This window comes from Pelodiscus sinensis, chromosome 7, assembly GCF_049634645.1.
Source record: "Pelodiscus sinensis isolate JC-2024 chromosome 7, ASM4963464v1, whole genome shotgun sequence".
Lineage (NCBI taxonomy): Eukaryota > Metazoa > Chordata > Testudines > Trionychidae > Pelodiscus > Pelodiscus sinensis.
The window spans coordinates 6,637,416-6,656,971 of NC_134717.1; the positions used below are offsets into that span (position 1 = coordinate 6,637,416).

At 43.0% G+C, this 19,556-nt stretch overlaps 1 protein-coding gene across 2 annotated transcripts in view; it reads left to right on the forward strand.

Moving 5' to 3' along the window:
• The window catches only part of PTPN4 (protein tyrosine phosphatase non-receptor type 4), a 216,263-nt gene that overhangs the window by 177,337 nt on the left and 19,370 nt on the right, over positions 1-19,556 (forward strand). For both annotated transcript variants that reach the window (XM_075933064.1, XM_006137719.4), the window contains exons 21-25: positions 1,278-1,368; positions 1,459-1,520; positions 3,246-3,392; positions 6,789-6,917; positions 14,379-14,527. In XM_075933064.1, the coding sequence (XP_075789179.1) occupies positions 1,278-1,368; positions 1,459-1,520; positions 3,246-3,392; positions 6,789-6,917; positions 14,379-14,527 (578 nt within the window). The remainder of the gene's footprint in view (positions 1-1,277; positions 1,369-1,458; positions 1,521-3,245; positions 3,393-6,788; positions 6,918-14,378; positions 14,528-19,556) is intronic.

Below are 19,556 nucleotides of genomic sequence, written 5' to 3' on the forward strand. Positions count from 1 at the left end.
GTCCTCGTGGACCCTCCGATGCCTGCAGTTCCCACGGGGTCGGGCAGCTGACTGGGCTGCTGGTGATCACCCCACAGTCACAGCTGGTCCGGCTGAATAGAGAGGTGGTCAGTCATTCCTGGAGACACTGTCCCTGAAGCCTTGCCCTCATCAGCGTGCCGAGAGCAACAGTTCTCAGGGCAGAGGACGGTGATATCCAGGGAGAAAGGCCATGTGTGGCCTGGACAGCGGGCCCTGCTTCCATGTCCCCCCTCCACCCTCGCATCCCACAGATAAGCAGGCAAGGGAAGTGTTTGGCCAGCTGCACTCCCTCACCCTGGGGTAGCCCTGTCTGAGCTCTTTGACCTTGCTGCAGACCTGCTTCAGAGTCCTGTGGTGGCCCCTCATGGCCAGGGTCTCAGCCCTCTGGCCATATGTTGGTATTTCGCCATCTGGAGTGGAAATCCTGGAGTGTCTCCTCTTCACCCCATACCTCCAGTAGGGCCAGGATCTCTGCCCCAAGCAAGGACAGCACACACCTTTTCCGGTGCCTGGCAGAGTCCTGGGAGCCGAGGGGAGGGGCACAGGATCCAGTGCTGGGGCAGCTGGTTTAAAAGCCATTTCCCCCCAGCACTGTCTCTGTGGGGAGAAGGGGCAGGGATGCAGCAGTGAACTGGTGACGCTTCTGCCTTTGAAATGTATCAAGAGCAGGGCTCTTGCTATATTTCAAAAGCAGAAGCACTTCAGGGAGCATGGGGTGAACTGGGGACTCAAATAGTCCCCTGCTTGCCCCGCACTCCTGGTGGCACTTCATTTTTGAAATGTGCAAGAGGCTCTTGTACATTTCAAAAGCAGAGAGCAGAGGGTCAGCAGGGGACTCCTTGAGCCAGGGGGGCTCTTCCTACATTTCAAAGGTAGAGGTGCCCTTATTGACTCATTGAATAGTCAATGCAAATTACATCAACTATTCAATTAGTTGACAAATCTAAATGTAACATCCTTACAATGGACTCTCTTTGCTATTGCCACACAACTAGTAGCATTGAACTTTGTCCATATACGTGCATGCTGCCCCAGCTTTCAAATCAGTTTCTCAGCCTATGCTTTTGATCAAATTTATGGAACATTTAGTCCAGCTGTTTGAGTGATCTTGTAAAAGAACGAAATGAATGCTGTATTTTGCTTAAGAATAGAAAAGAATGTTTGTTTTATCCTATTTTAAAATGTCTGTAGAAAACTGAAAGCCAACAAGCTTTGTGTTGTGCCTGTTACTATCTGACCATCTTTTTTCCTTTTAGCAACTATATAGGAAGAAGCCTGGAATGACAATGTCTTGTGCCAAATTACCTCAAAACATTTCCAAAAATAGATACAGAGACATTTCGCCTTGTAAGTTTGTGAATATGTATAAGTTTTTAAGTTAAAATATTTAATTGTACTTGGTAGAGAAATACCACATGTTCTTTAAATATTTTTCAGATGATGCTACACGGGTCATTTTGAAGAGTAATGATGACTACATCAATGCAAATTATATAAATGTGAGTTGAATGTTATGTCATTCATATTATAAGAAAAGCATGGCAACCTTCTGGAGAAGAACTGATTTATAAGCAAAGTTCTCTCTAATCTTTTCCATCCATGTGCTGATTTTCCCATCCACGTGCAGAATATTTTTATGTGCATCGATGCATGTGCCAATGTGCACCGCCAGTTGAAACAAAAAAACTAACTGTGGGCACTCTGCTAGTCTGCTGGGCGGCATTTGACTTTCTCCTGAATGGCCATGCAAGTGCACATCTTACAGGGAACATGGTTATAAGTTGCTACTGCAGCTTTTCACGGAAAATATGAAAATAAAATAATTTACTCTTTTTGAAAATGTTTCTCAAATCTAACCTGGGCTACCTTGGATGGGAAGTACTTTCATAAATTGGTGTAAATATTTAGTAAGTTTATGTATCTGAAAGACAGTGGTTGATAATTTCCTAATAACGCTCCATCAAATTGAGAGATTTTATGTGGAGCAATGAGATCCTGAATTTAATTTCAGATGGGGTCATTGTTGGGAGAAAGTAAATATCTAGAGCAGTGTTTCCCAGTTTCATTTGGCCACAGAACTTTTTTAAACTCAAAATAATTTTGTGGAACCCCTAATAACAGTCTTAGCTATGGAGCTGAAAAAGTAGACCACAAATGAGTAAGGATAATAATAAACAAATGGTAAACAAGATAATGAGATCTACAATTAGTTTAATTGCACATAATTAAAAACAAAACTCACATTTAATGTGTACAAAAATATTTTTTAAATCATAAAATGTTATTGTAATGGAATTTTCTCGTGGAACCCTTATGTTCATTTTGAGGAATCCCTGGGTTCTGCGGAACACCATTTGGGAAACACTGATCTAGAGCAGTGTTTCTTAAAATTTTTAAGACCGAGGAACACCAAACAATATTTTTTGTACGAGGAACACCAAGGATTTTTTGTTGACCAAAAAAAGAGGAGGGGGCGGGGGAGAAGGGCCAGGGGGATAGTTATTGAGGGGGGAAAAAAGGGTTGGGAGAAAGTTATTGGGGGAGAGGGGGAAAGGTCACCTGCCCCTTTAAAGGCGGCCATTTTGAATTCTGCTGTTCTCCGCAGCACACCAATGTGCCACGGAACACAGTTTACAAAACACTGATCTAGAGTTAAAAGTAGTGCAGAGTAACCCAGTGCACATTGTTGTAGCAGTTTTCAGTACTAGTAAAATTCAGCTTGCTAGTTCTTTGTTGCCAGGAAAAATGAAAGTACAGCTAACTTTTCACTTTAGAAATACAGAGGAAAAATTATTTGATTCCAGGATTAGTAGTTAATTAACAGATATTATAAACAGTGAATTTAATGCGTATATGTCTACTCAAATTATTTTGATGCTGAACTGTCACATTTTTTCATATGCCTTCATTGTGACCTGTGGTTTTTTATAGCTCAGGTATTTGGCGCCAAAAGTCTGTCAGTTATTTAAATGAAAGATATTTGGATTTCTTTATGGTTTTAAATACAGTTTTTCTCAAAGTTGACAGACTTTGTTTTGTTCTGTGTGCTTTTTTTAACTGTGGTCTGTAACAATTGTAAAATTTTTATTGATTTCATTCTTCATTTTTTGTAAGTTTAATTTAAATTATATAGTAAAGACTAAATTTATGGTGCATAAATTGATGTATTGGCAACTTGAATATTGTTTAACAGAAAAAATAATTATCGTTTTGTTTTCTTTTAGATGGAAATCCCTTCTTCCAGCATAATAAACCAGTACATTGCTTGTCAGGGTCCATTACCGAACACTTGCCCTGATTTTTGGCAGATGACTTGGGAACAAGGTTCATCTATGGTTGTAATGTTGACCACTCAAGTTGAACGGGGCAGAGTAAGTAAAAGTTTTGACTTAAATTCCAATCACCTATTTTAAAAATTCCTTTTTGAATCTGCCCATTTATGGCAAGAACAGGGCCTTCAGGAATTTCTTTTTTATGGTGGTGTTCACAAGCATTGCTACTGTTAGCTGTCTTCTGTGTTCCAATTTTAAACCCTTTCTTTCTGGGGTATGAAGCTTGTCTTAACACATAGTATACATTTATATTTATTTGTCTTGATTCTCATATTTCATAAATGAATTTTTAAAGACTTAATCTGTCTGTTTTTACAATGAAGTAGTAAACAAAGTTTACATGCTTGGAGTGTGTTCTTTTTTTTTGAGCTCCGTCAACTCAAAAAGCTTCATAATTTTTTCTAGCTTAAAGTTTCTGCACACGGATGAATTAATCCTGTAAAGAGGCTTGGACCAGTGTTGTATTCTTTGCTTTACAATGTCATAAATTAGCCTTGCGAGGTCGCAATATCACAACAATCACCAGTTATACTGTGGAGCTCTTTGGAGAATTGGATCCAGATCCATGGGTCAGCTTTAAATCCAGCATTATTTTCAAGCTGTACCTCCACACAATGCAGTAATGCTTCTGGGTATTTGCTTAATCAAATGAAAGATCATTAATGTTTGCAAATTGACTACAGCACAGGCAATCATTTATTTAAAGAGATTTATTTCTGACTAGTCAGTCAGGTTAGTTCTTAACTCCATTTTTATATATGCTACTTTTAATTCAAAATGATGGTATGTTACATGTTGTTAGCTGCATATTTATAAATTATAAATAAGTAATTATGTGTACATTGCCATAATGGCATCACCTAATTTTACAAAGGAAAGTCAGCTACATCTGAAACTCTGGTTGATATTTTCTCCTTAATAATTTTGCCCATTGTGTTTCTTCTTTCCATTGAAGTACCATTTAAAAATTAGCATATACATGGTGTATTTCATAAAACAGCTGGTATAGTATTTCATCATCATTCTATGTTTTATTTAGAGGGTTTTATAGTAGATATCTATCATCCTGGCTAGCAAAACTGGTTTGTGTTGAAGATAATCACATTAATTCAGACTTCAACTGTGTGTGCATTCTTGTTAAAATAACCATATACCATATATACTCGAATATAAGCCTGTTTGTTCATAAGCCTCCCCCCTGTAAAACTTAGAGAAAAAATAGTAAAAAGTCATTTACCCATTTATAAGCCGACTCAGGAGTACACTCGTAGCTCCTCAGCTTCAGCACTGGCTGAGGGACGTGCATGGAGCTTCTCCGCTCCCATTGACTGCAGTTTGCTGTTCACAACCATTGGGAGCTGAGAGGCTCCGTGCCCTGCAAGCAAACAAATATGCCAGCAGAGTACAGTAGAATCCGCAGCACTTCCCAGGATCACTTCCCAGCCCATCAGAGCAAACTACTGGGACGTTTTGTCCATGGAGAGCATCTGTAGGCTCGGAGCCTGTCAGCCCCCAGTCCCTGCCATTCATCGTTCCAGGTCAAGGGGAGTGGTGGTGAGCGGCCACCAGCACATCTTTTGGCCAGCGCTGCTTCCTAAGCTCCCACCTGCTTTGTCTGCTGCCCATCCACGGAGGATACAGCGAGTGGGCTCTCGTGGCCAAAGGCAGCTCCTGCTCTGGCACTCTGCCCTTGGCCAGGCACCGAGCCCTAGGGGAGGAAAAGAAAAGAAAAAGAAAAATAAGGATTGGGCCCACCTCAGGACTGGGATGGGGAAGGCGGCTGGAGTGTAAACAGCGGTGCAGCTGGCAGCGGGAGGGCAGATGGTGCCTCCCAGGGTATCAATATCGCATCCCAAGGGCCGGAGGCAGTGTGCATGCGGCTGGTCACAAATGTTGAGCCCCAAGCGAGAATCACCTGGCGGAATGTATCTTTTCCATTTCTTTGATGTTTTTTCCTTCTCCAGGGCTCTGAGCCCAGCCATTGGCAGAGTGCTGGGGCAGGAGCTGCCTTTGGCTGTTTGAGCCCCCTCTCTGTGTGGGCAGGGGATGAAGGGGGTAGGAACTGAGGCAGCAGCATGGGCCAAGGGATGTACTGGCTGCTGCTTCCCATCGCTCCCCTTACCCCGAAATGGAAATTGGCAGTGATTGGGATCTGACTTCCAGTCACTGCCGTTCACTGTTTATGCTGATCAGTTTATAAACCAACCCCCGCTCTTCACAGTGGGCTTATAAACAAGAATATATGGTATTAAAATGTTAGGTGTATTAATGTTTTTATTATTTTACAGTGAATCAGTTTTACTATATGATACTATGTGCTCCCAAATGACATATTTAGAGGGAATTCTAGTTCAAGTCCCCTTTTAGTTTTATTTCATTTTCTTTGCTGATCTATTAAGAACAGATCCACAATAGCAGTTCTCTAAGGTTTTTTAATATTGGTATTTATAGAATTTTTGGGGAGTTGCTAAATATTGAAATAAAAGGACTTTATCTTATACCCATCACCAGACTCCCTGCTCCAATGCTGAGCATGGGGCTACTGATATCATTGTCCCACTGCATACCAAGTGTCTCAGTAGAGCAGGAAGTCTGCAGATATGGCTGCTCTTACAGGTGGGTTAGCAAGATAAAATGTATTCATGAACTGAAATATCCTCTCTTTATATTTGGGCATTTAAGCAGTTTGTCATAAAGTTGGTTGTCTTTAAAGTTTCCATTTAACTATAAAGACTGTTAGTAAACCCACCACCCTAACATCTTATTTTGTCCAACAATGAAGCAGTCTTAGTCATTGGTTACTGGCCATCTCCTCCTTTCACACTATAGCAATGTGTTTTCTTTTTCATATAAATCTGCCTTAAGGAAGGATTGTTGTAGGATTTTAGAACTTAGATGTGGATCTCAGGTAGCAGCTATCACTACAGTGTCAAAATGGAACATTTAGTGGATACTTAAAAAGAAATACTATCAAAATTTAAGGCATCACTATTCAATTACACTAAACTCAAGAGTTGGTGCCTGTGTGAAGGAAATAATATAATACTTACATAGCTAGATCAGATGAAAAGCTTGTTACCTGCAAGGTGAATGGCAACTGCACATCCTGCAATGTTAATTTAAACATATTTTGCCCTCAGATATGCATGGAGTTTCTTGCATTTGGTCCTTTGATTATGTCATAAGAGCAAAATAGTTGAAAGTAGCTAAGTGTATTCATCTGCTTAGGGCTAATATCAGTTATGCTCATTTGAATTTTTATATCAGTTACACAGCTAATAGCACATTTTCAGTTATAAACAGATACTGTATGTTCAGTAACCAAGTTAGTGTAATTACAACGTCCTCAGAAGGGAACTTTGTTGAATCCTGAAAGGAGGGAAAATAACATTCTGATTCTAAAGGCTTTCATCTTTGAAAATCTCTTGACTTCAGGTTAAGTGCCATCAGTACTGGCCAGAGCCTACAGGAAGCTCATCATATGGTAATTTCCAGATTGCCTGCCATTCAGAGGAAGGAAATCCTGCTTATGTCTTCAGAGAGATGACATTGACTAACCTTGAGGTAAAACTATATTATACTTATTCAAATTCTGTGGAATCCTCAAAGTAGAATTACCTAACTGTGGACATGCTTTCCATTTTTAAAGCACGTCCACATGTTAGACTATTCAGTGTATTTATTTAATAGATCATTTTAAAATCCTATAGAAAATGAGATTTTTCTCTATTTGTAAAATCTTATTTTGTGTTAAGTATTTTATTTTTTACTAGTAGTGTCGCCTGGGTAAAATATAGTAAAAGGTGTGATGAATGAACTACGTCAATGACATTAACATAGCATATTTTATTGGAAATACGTTTCTCTTGTACATTATTTTAAGAAATTAACATAGCTAGTACTTTTTCTGTTATAGGGAAAAGATCTCGTAGTTGAAGTTTATGTGGCACACATAAAAGTCCAGCAAATGCCTATGATCAGGTGTTATTAAAACCTAATTAGTGGCCCAATTGGGGCTCTGGGGAACCAATTTCGAGATATAACCAATCCAGTTATTGAAGTTAGGAAATCAGTAGTATCCGTGCAAAATTTTGTGTTTCTATGATCAGGCACTACTAAAAGCTAATTATCAGTGGGCCCAATTGGGGCTCCAGGGGAACCGATTTCGAGATGGAACCAATCCAGGTATTTAAGTTAGGAAATTAGTAGTATCCGTGCAAAATTTGGTGTTTCTAGCTCTTACAGTTTCAGAGATCTTTTGGGACAAATATTTTACTTTCGGAAATATTTATAAGATGAATACAGTACATACCTTTTGTTCACAAAGTTTTAGTGGCATCTTTTCAGAGAATTGGATAGAGATTTAATCTGGTTGTTAATGGATACAGCGCAATACATCAGTCATACGAGATGAGTGTTAATTATCAAAGAATTGTTAAGTCCAAGATAATTCTAAAGCTTTAAGCTTCATATTTTTAAATTAAAGCTTGTGTTTTTGATATATGGTGGCAAAATATATGAGGGCAATTCTAAATTATGGGAATACATGTTACAAAAAACTATGGTTACAGATAAAAGTATCCTTCGTGTATTAACTTGAGGAAAAAGGATTTGCAGTATTACTAATTCCTAGTAACTTGGAAAACAAGAGAAGATGAATGTTTTCAAACATGGCTCTGTTTGAGGTGAAATGGTTACAGTTAAGAAATGAAATGAATGGAGATGCCTATCTCCTAGAACTGGAAAGGATCTTGAAAGGTCATCGAGTCCAGTCCTCTGCCTTCACAGCAGGACCAAGTACCATCCCTGACAGATTTTTGCCCCAGATTCCTAAATGCCAATGCTCAAACCACTGAGCTATCCCCTCCCCCCCCGTTCTTCCAAATTTAGTCAAAATACGTTATCTATAATTTTGACACTTATCACCTAATGACAGAAAAGTTAGGCTTCCATTTCTCACCCCTTAAGTAAAGAGTTTATCCCAGTAAGCACTATAGCATCTGTGCTCAGAGTTATTCACTGGTTGCTTTTTCATTTCCAGGTGCAATTCAGAATGCAGGTGATCACCTCTGTGTGTGCGCGCGCGCGTGTGTGTGCATATTTTTATATATATAAATTTTTTTCCTGTGGGACGACAGAGTGATGTCATCATGTCACTTTGTGTCCACAGGCTCCATCTTCGCATAGGCTCCCTACCTGGACACTGTTCAGCTACAACAAAGCCACCTGTCAGCTCACTCCTGCCTCTTCCCCGGCTCCTGCCCTCTACCCAGAAACCGCACCCCCAGCCTGTTCCTTCACCCTTTCTTGCTCCTGTACCCTCCCTCCTGGCCAGACACCCTCCCCCAGCCTGCTCCTGCACCCAACTTCCCACCCTGAACTTGCACCCTTAGCCCCTCCTGCATCCTACCTCTTGCCCAGATCCTGCACCCCCATTCCTATCCCACTCTCTGGCAGCCCTGTCCCACACACTGAACCCATTATTGGCCCTACCCCATAGCTTAGGGGGCCCACAAAATCCACTAACCATGGAACCCCAGAAGAATTAATCTGTCCTGAGGCCTTGAACCTCAATCCCGCCTCCCACCCCATAGTGCTGGAGTATCAGGGAAGTGAAGTGTCTCAGTTGGGGGCCACATCAGTGAGGGTAGGGGGTTTTTGGAGGGGCTTTTTTTCCTTCCCACATGTGATCCCTAACTGATTTTTCTGTGGGTCAGTAGTCCCTGACCTAAAAAAGGTTTCTCACTCTTGCCATAAAAATGTTGAAATTTCTTTGTGTTGGACATATTTTACTTGATTTAAAATGAAACCTGGCCAACAAGGCCCCAATCGGGACCCAGCCCCCTTCTGGCTGCAGCATCCTTTCCCCAGCCCCAATCCTGGGGCAGGCCCTGTGATTCAGCACCCATTTGGACAGAGAAAGGGCTGGTGGCGCCCTCCCCCACCCCACTGCGGCACAGGTAGGAGGAGAGGCCATCATCCGGCTGCAGCAGACAGAGGGGGTTGACGAGCGTAGTGAGCAGGGGGCACAGCCCCCCCCCCCCCCCAGTCTTTTAAAACATTGAACTGTGTGATTCCCCAACTAACCAAAATCTTCTGTTAACTGTACTCTTTGCATTAGTTAATGTTGGTTCCTTAGGCTGAATTATCAAGAACAGTCAGTTATCTGTAAAACTTCTCATAGAGCCTTGTGTAGATACAAGCTATTTTGTACCTGCTTCTGCATCTGCAACTGCAAAAATGAACAGTGGATGTCTGCAGATTTGCAGGGCTCTTACTCATAGACTAGGTCTATTCTTCCAGTGTTCTAAACAGTATGTTATACATAAAAGTGAATAATATGTCATAGAACGACATCAGAAAGAATAAGATTATCCTAAGAGAAATTACGTCATAGTTAATGGAGGCTGTTAGTCAAATGGCTGTTATGGTGTAATTTCACAAAAAGGGAACAGTTGTATTTTTCTTTTTTGAGAAGTCTAGGGTTACAAGAATCTGAAGATGTAATATAGCAGTATCTTCCAAAATTTTAGGGTTTGAGGCCTACCCATAGTCCTCCTAAAGCTGAAGAAATCTGACAATATTTTTAGTATCAGAGGGGTAGCCGTGTTAGTCTGTATCTGCAAAAGCGACGAGGAGTCCTGCATCTGACGAAGTGGGTCTTTGCCCACGAAAGCTTATGCTCCTACACTTCAGTTAGTCTATAAGGTGCCACAGGACTCCTCGTCGCTTTTGCAATATTTTTAGTGTTTCTTTGGTCTAGCAGGCATCTGACGTGTTTGTGTGGGGAAGGCCTTCAATAAATCAAATAAGGTAAGGGTAGAAAACAAAGTTGTGGCTAGGCTTATAGACTTTGGAGGACATCTTGGTTACTGTATGTTTTATAGTACTTTTTATGTAATAAGAGCTTAACTATGTTTGTTATAAATTAAAATGTAACTCTGAAACCCTGACTGAGCATTTAATTATTGTATCAGAAACTACCTAGTATTTCAGAAGGCTGAAATATTCCTACTATATAGCTGCTTCTCCTGTTCCACTACTGGCCAATCTCTCTACATTTCAGTAGTCTTTCACACCCTGGTGTATACCACATATAGCTGCAGATGTTTATAGTCGGATACACTCCGATCTAATTGTCCCTCTCTTTCTATTTCCATCACCCATCTGCTTGCATAGCCCTTTTCCTTCCCCGTTTGCCTTTTCCACACACTCCCCTTCCTCCTGTTATTTCAGTTTTCTCTCATATAGATAGAGTTTCTACCACTGACTGCAGTCCACTTTCACCAGGTCATGTTTATTTTCCACACACGTGGCTCTCCTAATTTCCTGATTTTTTTTTTTTTTAATTTACATTAGAAATTATAATAATTTTAGGCTACCCGTTGTGGTTAAGGTTAGAAAAGAGAGCACAAAAATACCTCCTTATTCAACAGGTTTGATCCCTGAGCATATGCAAAAATATATGTTCCTTGTTAGTCCTGCAAAGCCAGCAGAGTTGAGAATGTGTTAGCTAGATTCTATTCTGCAACACATCAGAATAATTAAACTTTTGTTACAGAGCCTTTTATTTCTAATGATGTGTGAGCTCCTCTCCCTGTGCCCCTCCCCCGCCAAAAGAAAACAAAAACAAAAAAACCCATAGCTAACTATCAGATACTGGGTATTAGTGGGAAAAAAATCTTTTCAATTTAAAACTGGAAAAATGTGATCTGCCATTAAGGCGTAGCAAAAATGCAACCCATAGTCTTATTTTTAGAAAGTGACTTTTCAGCGTATTTCTGCATTTTAAAAGTGATTTTTTCTTATGTATTATTATAATTAAATATATTAAATTGCATGTAATCAGCTAATCATGTTAAAAACTATTGTATTAGTTGATAAGGGGGAAAACTGCAGAGCTGCAGTGGGGTTTAGCTCCCGGGACCTACTACGCTCTTAACATATTTAAAAGGCAGAGGCATAGCAGGTGGACCAGCTGCAAGCTGGGAATCAGCTGATTCCTGGCTCCCACTTGGTCTCCCACACTAGGCCTCTGCTTTTTAATACATCTAAAAAGCAGAGGCCCAGCGTCTGGGACTGGGAGCAAGCCAGGAATCAGCTGATAACCCAGTTCACGCCCGGACCCAGCTATGCCTCTGCTTCCTCTGCCCCCCCCCCAGATGGTGTTGTCGGGAACCGGCTTTTAAACCGCCTTCCTCCAGCACCAGCTCCTGCTCCCCCCCATTGCTGCCTGTGTCTGACAGTGGACTGCCTATGTCTGCCTGAGTCTGACAGAGGCAGGAAGTGTTGGGGAGTGGGGAAGCAACTAGTCGAGTCACTACTCGACTACCCGATAAGCACATGCTTATCGGGTAGTCGACTAGATGCTTACATCTCTAATTACAATAATGTCTCCTTGCTTCTTTGTTGATCTGATATATGGTAAAAGGTAAAGTGACAAAAGTAAAATCTCTGCAAGCTGCATGGGAACTTTTCAAATATACCATAATAGAGGCTCAACTTAAATGTATACACCAAATTAAAAAACACAGTAAGAGAACCAAAAAAGTGCCACCATGGCTTGGCTTAACCAGATAAAAGAAGCAGTGAGAGATAAAAAGATATCTTTTAAAAAGAGGAAGTCAGATCCTAGTGAGGAAAATAGAAATGGCCATAAACATTGTCAAATTAAGTGTAAAAATATAATAGGAAAATTGTCAGATATATGGATGAACATAATTTGTTGGGAGAAAGGCAACATGGTTTCTGTAAAGGGAAATCATGCCTTATGAATCTGCTAGAGTTCTTTGAGGGGGTCAACAGATTTGTGGACAAGGAGGATGCAGAGGATATAGTATACTTAGATTTCCAGAAAGCCTTTGGCAAGGTTCCTCACCAAAGACTCTTAAGTAAAGTAAGTTGTCATGGGATAAGAGGGAACGTCTTTTCGTGGATTGATAACTGGTTAAAAGACAGGAAACAAAGAGTAGAAATAAACGATAAATTTTCTGAGTGGAGAGAGGTAACTAGTGGGGTCCCCCAAGAGTCTGTCCTGAGACCAATCGTATTCAATTTATATATAAATAATCTAGAGAAGGGGTAAACAGTAAGGTGGCAAAATTTGCAGATGATACCAAACTGCTCAAAATAGTTAAGACCAAAGTAGACTGTGAAGAGCTTCAGAATGACCTCACCAAACTATCTGATTGGACAACAAATTGGAAAATGAAATTTAATGTTGATAAATGTAAAGTAATGCACGCTGGAAAAAATAATCCCAACAATATAATACAATATGATGGGGATTAATTTGGCTACAACTACTCAAGAGAAAGATCTTGGAGTCATTGTGGATAGTTCTCTGAAAACATCCACTCGGTGTGCAGCGGCTGTCAAAAAAGCAAATAGAATGTTTGGAATCATTCCAAAAAAGGATAGAGAATAAGACAAAAAATACCTTATTGCCTCTGTATAAAACCATGGTACACCCACATCTTGAATACTGCGTAGAGATGTGGTTGCCTCATCTCAAAAAAGATATATTGGCATTGGAAAAGGTTCAGAAAAGGGCAACAAAAATGATTAGGAGTTTGGAACGGGTCCCATATGAAGAGTGATTAAAAAGACTTGAAACAAAATACAGGACTATGTAGCACTTTAAAGACTAACAAGATGGTTTATTAGATGATGAGCTTTCGTGGGCCTTGGACTTTTCAGCTTAGAAAAGAGGAGACTAAGGGGGGGGATATGATAGAGGTCTATAAAATCATGATTGGTATGGAAAAAGTGAATAAGGAAAAGTTATTTACTTATTCCTACAATAAATGAACTAGGGGTCACCAAATGAAATTAATAGGCAACAGGAAGGAAAGGGAAATTTTTCTTCATTCAGCGCACAGTCAACCTGTGAAACTCCTTGCCAGAGGATGCAGTGAAGGCTAGAACTTTAACAGGATACAAAAATGAGCTAGATAGATTCATGGAGGTTAGGTTCATCAATGGCTATTAGCCAGGATGGGTGGGAATGGTGTCCCTAGCCTCTGTTTCTCTGGAGGTGGGTGACGGAAGGGATCATGTGGGGATCTATTGTGATCCCTCCCTCTGGGGCATCTGGTATTGCCCACTGTCAGCAGACAGGATACTGGGCTAGATGGACTTTTGGTCTGACCCAGTATGGCCATTCTTATATACTTTATGTATTTCTGTACAGATTGCTCATGTTGATTTTACAGTGCACTTTGGTAGTGAATTTTAGAAATGTATTCCAACCCATTTCTAATGCATTGTATTTATATTATGGTAATGTCTAGGAATGCTAGTCAGGGATCAAGGGCTCTTTGTCCTGGGCGTTATACAGACAAATAACAAAGTAAGACAGTTTCCCCAGAATGTTTCCTAGACCGATGGAGTGGGTTGAAAAGATTTAGGTAACTCTAAAACAGACTTCAGCAGAAAAGCCAAAGTCATAGTGTGCCTGTTCTAGAGATGTACTTTTTACATTTCTTACAAAGACATATTAGTGCCTTTTTATTATTGATTATAAGCACAAATAGAATGAAGAGTGGTTAACCAGTAAGTCTCACCCTTAAAGGGTTCCAGTTAGCTGGTAGGGAATGGAGCAGCTCCCCGACCGCCGTGGGCAGAGGCTGTTCTGTCTGTGACAAGTCTGGCCCAGGCAGCACCACTTCAGGCAGGGACTGCTCCAACTGGACAGAGCAACCCCTCTCTATGGCAGGCCTGGCTTTCCCTCTGCTCCCTGCCTCCACACCACAGGCAGGGGCTGCCCAGACCGGCTGGCCAGAGCAGTTCTGAGCTGGAGCACCCCCCTCCCTTTAGTCAGTTAACTGGTTAAACATAATGTTTGACCTATTAACCAATTAATGGGATATTATATCCCTAATAGGATTCTAAAATATGTGTTGGCCAGTAATTAGTATTGATAAAGTGTGCTTTGAGATGTAATTATAGGCGTATATTTGATTATCAGTGGCTTTTATTTGGAAGTTTTGATTACATTTGAACAAATTTTATGTTTCTAATTAGAAAAATGAAACCCGTCAGCTCACCCAGATCCAGTATGTAGCATGGCCTGACCATGGGGTTCCTGATGATTCCAGTGACTTCCTGGATTTTGTGTGTCTTGTACGAAAAAAGAGGGCTGGCAGAGAAGAACCAGTAGTTGTTCATTGCAGGTATTTGTTTTTTCTAATTTTCCTAAATAGTCTAACTGAATGCCTCTTTCCAACTAGCACTTTCTTCTGGATTTTATTTCATCTTTTATTGTTCACCCTTTCCTATTATATTCAGATATATATTTCATTTGTGCTCTTCTTGAAAGAGAGAAAGGGATTTAAAATTTGAATTAATCAATTACTCATAATTCTCCTCACCTTTTGATACTAACGTTACATTCGAGGTAGCAGTTTTCAAAGTTTTTCATATAATTAAAATGCTTATGGATGGTAATGATCTAAATGGAAATTGGGTTTTTCCCCACTCGGCACTTAATTTTGTTGAACCTCATCAGATTTCTTTTGGCCAATCCTCCAATTTATCATGGTCATTCTGGACCCTATCTCTATTCTGCAGCATATTTACCTCTCCCCCCAGCTTAGTGTTATCTGCGGACTTGCTGAGGGAAAAATCCAACTCACCATCCAGGTCATTAATGAATGTGTTGAATAAAACTGGCCCCAGAGCTGATACCTTTGACACTACACTTGATATCGGTTGTCAACTAGAAATCAAGTAATTGATTACTGCCTTTGAGCCCAACAGTCTAGCCACCTTATAATCCATTCCTTGAAGCCATACTTCTTTAACTTGCTAGAAAAAATACAATGGGAGACCATAGAATCACAGAATACTAGAACTGGAAGGGACCTCGAGAGATCATCGAGTCCAGTCCCCTGCCCTCATGGCAGGACCAAATACTGTCTGATAGACATTTATCTAACTTACTCTTAAATATATCCAGAGATGGAGATTCCACAACCTCCCTAGGAAATTTATTCCAGTGTTTAACCACCCTGACTGTTAGGAACTTTTTCCTAATGTCCAACCTAAACCTCCCTTGCTGCAGTTTAAGCCCATTGCTTCTTGTTCTATCCCCAGAGGCCAAGATGAACAAGTTTTCTCCCTCCTCCTTATGACACCCTTTTAGATGCCTGAAAACTGCTATCATGTCCCCCCTCAATCTTCTCTTTTCTAAACTAAACAAACCCAATTCTTTCAGCCTTCCCTCATAGGTCATGTTCTCTAGACCTTTAATCATTCTCGTTGCTCTTCTCTGGACCCTCTCCAATTTCTCCACATCTTTCTTGAAATGTGATGCCCAGAACTGAACACAGTACTCCAATTGAGGCCTAACCAGCACAGAGTAGAGCGGAAGAATGAGTTCTCGTGTCTTGCTCACAACGCATATCATAAGCTTTGTTAAAGTCAAGGTATATCACATCCACTGCCTTCCCCATATCCAAAAGCCAATAGTTATATCATTGAAGGCAGTCAGGTTGGTTAGACATGATTTGCCTTTGGAGAATTCATGTTGATTGTTGATCTCCTCCAAGTGCTTCAAGATAGGTCCTCAAGGAATCTGCTCCATAATTTTCCAGGGACTGAGGTGAGGTTGACCAGTCTGTAGTTTCTCAGATTCTTCTTCGAGTGGTTGCTCATGTCCATTCGAATTAGGTGTGCGCACCGCGTGCACCGCGTCTTCCGGAGCGTTTTCCCTAGCAGTACCCGTAGCGCCCACAGGGCGCCCCCCCTGGAGTGGTGCCGCCATGGCGGGGCATAAGTGCCCCTGCCGGCGCTGCCCCACCTCAGTTCCTTCTTATCGCCCGTGACGGTCATTGGAGCGTGTCTCTCTCTCTTAGATCAGTTAATGGTTCCCGTTTCTCTTAGCATTGTAGATATTTCTAAATAGTTCAATTAGTTAGATAGTTAGTGTCTCTTTGACATTCCTCACCCCCGAAGGGGGAGAAGGAAAAAACAGGGCCGCAAAGTTTTAAGGCGTGCGCTGTCTGCGCAAAGTTCATGCCCAAAGGAGACCCTCACGACAGTTGTCTGAAGTGTCTGGGTGAGGGCCATCTTACAGACACCTGTAAGATCTGCAAGTCTTTTAAGCCGCGCACTAAGAGGGAGAGAGACTCTCGTCTAAAACTTCTCCTCATGGAGGCGGCTTTACAGCCGTCAACGGCTGGGTACTCTGCAGTGCGCAGTGCACTAGCGTCCATACGAGATGCTCCATCCCGAGGCCGGGCCTCGAGGGCCCGGCACCGGTCTCACTCTCCGTTACCGAAGAGGTCAAGAACGTGGTAGGTCTCCTAGCCGGAAATCCAAGTCGAGCCTACACCGCGGTGCCGAGTCACTGGTGCACACGTCCTCATCCTCCATGGTGTGGCATAAGCGAGCGGGATGTCCGTCCAGTCCAGGGCAACTACCCTCGCACCGCCCTTCCACGCCAGACACCTTTGAGGCGGCACAGGACCTCATTAGCCTCACTACCTCCCCTCCGTCATCGGTTGAAGCGGAAGGGTCGAGGTCGCATACGCCGGAGGCTGTGTTGGCTCTGGCTTCGCCTCTGCACCAGCATGACTGGACAGCTACGGCTACTTATGCAGCGGGACCGTCCCGTGGGACCAGTACCGCCTGCCTCCTCATCAGTGCCGATCTCAACGCAGGCCACCAGGCTTCACCCGGCACTGAACTCGACCTTCCTTGGTGCTTGGTGCTTGTGGCAATGTCTACGGCACCGTCATCATCGACGCAGGCGTTGAGCAGCTTTCCGGGGTGCCGTTCCTGTCGTCAGCACCGGGCCCTTCAGCATCAGCCTCTTCAGCACCGATACACGTTTTGGCACTGTCGCAGGCACCGGCATCGGCCCTGTGGACCTTGCCGGTACCGCCATCGACGGTGACATCGGCTTCTTCGGGGTTCGTCTCCCAATCGGTACCGGCTTCTGCAACGCAGCCATGCTCTATGTCGGCACCGCAACCGGGACCTGTTTTCCCGGTTCCACAACCAACTCCACTCCCAGCACCGGGACCTGTTCTCCCGGTGCTGCAACAGGCACCACTAACGGCACCGGGACCGGTCTTCCCGGTGCTGGCACGCCCTCATCGGGCACTCGCAGGCAAACCCGAGTCCATGGCCAGGTTTGCCCCTCCATCGGTGACAGGACATTCGTCATCTGCGCCTCCCTGGTCAGAGTCTGACTACTCGTCGGATTCTGATGCGGCATCATTCAGGTCGGAGTACTCGGGAGCGTCCTCAGCTCATAGGTCCCGTTCCCGGCACTGACGTGATCGTTTGCGGGTGCAGCAGACTTGGCCGCCCCAACCACAGTGGCCCTTCTGGATGCCGTGGGCTTACCACCAGTGGCAGGGACCTGTGCCCTCCTCTGTGGTGTCAAATGCAACCATCGGCGTCGTTGTTGTGACCAATATAGCAGTCTGGGAGCTGATCTTGTCTATAAAGACCCAGGCAAAATAGCTTTTTCCTCATCATCTGTTACTAGGTTTTCTCCCCCATTCAGTAAGGGTCCCACACTTTCCCTAACCACCTTCTTATTGCTAAGATACTTATAACAACCCTTCTTGTTGTTCTTCACATCCATTACTAGCTGCAAATACAGATGCGCTTTGGCCTACCTGATTACACCTTTACATGCACAACCAATATTTTTTTATACTCCTCCCTAATCATCTAAGTTTCCACTTCTTGTAAGCTTTCTTTTTATTTTGAAGCTAACCAAAGACTTACCTATTACACCAAGCTGGTCGCCTGTCAGCTTTGCTATTCTTTCTGCGTATCAAGATGGTACATTCCTGCACCCTCAATAAGACTTTAAAATACAGCCAGCTTTCCTGAACTCCTTTCCTCATGTTAGCTTCATAGTGTGTCTATTGCCACATGGAAAACCATATTCCCCAGGGCTGTGTCTATATTGGCATCCCTTTCCGGAAAAGGGATGCTAATGAGACACATCGCAATTGCAAATCCGCGGGGGATTTAAATATCCCCTGCGGCATTTGCATTTACATGGCTGCCGCTTTTTTCCGGCTTGGGGATAAGCTGGAGAAAAGCGCCAGTCTAGACGTGATTCTCCAGAAAATAAGCCCTTTTCCGGAGGATCTCTTATTCCTACTTGAAAGAGATCCTCCGGAAAAGGGCTTATTATCCGGAGAATCATGTCTAGACTGGCGCTTTCCTCCGGCTTATCCCCAAGCCAGAAAAAAGCGGCAGCTATGTAAATGCAAATGCCGCGGGGGATATTTAAATCCCCCGCAGATTTGCAATTGCGATGTGTCTCATTAGCATCCCTTTTCCGGAAAGGGATGCCAATGTAGACACAGCCCAGAAGTGTGGAGAGGATTGTATCCATGGTTGTAATTTTATCAACAATTTATAATGGGGGCAGCTCTCTATCTTTAGATCCCTCCCCCCCAATCAAGATTCATCCAGAAGATGGGAATCTTCACCAAACCAGGCTGCCTTTGAACTACAGATGTAATATATACTCGATTAACCGATAAGCCAACACTTATCGGTTAATGCTATAGGCTACACCCATTTCCCTCCCATCTTCCTTGCCAGTAAATTTTTTTAGCAGGCTGGTCAGCTGCCCGGCTTAGTCCTGACTCATGACAGGTCCAGGACCTATACCTGCTGTGGCTCTGCATTTAAAGTGTATTAGGAGGCAGGTGGGCAGGCCACCTAGCTCAGTTCTGGCTTGTGCCGGGTCCAGGAGCTCAGATCCCCCCCTAGACAGGGGCTGCTGCCAGCCCGCATTGCTGCCTCTTTATCAGAGGCAGCAGCACAGGGTGACAGACAGTCAGTCCGCGAGGGGAGCTGGGTTTTAAACTGGCTCCTTTTGTGGACCAGCTCCCACCTGGCACTCTGTGCTGCTGCCTCTGATACAGAGGCAGCAGCACAGAGTGGCAGCGGGCTCCCCAGGAGTGAGGCTGGAGTGAGGCTGGAGGCCCGAGCTTCCCATTGGCAGTACTTCTTGAGAATGACTTACAGTGGAGCACTACTTGAAGAGGAGGAGGAAGTTAATCAGTTTGGGCAGTAACTGGTTCTTTGAGATCTTTGTCGTTATGGATGCTGCTCAATGCACCCTTCCCCCCTCTACTTAGGAATTCTTCCCAGAGACTCTGTGATAGAGTAGGAACTGAGCGGGTTCCCTTGTGCAATTCTGGTTAGCCTTGTGGCAGAACA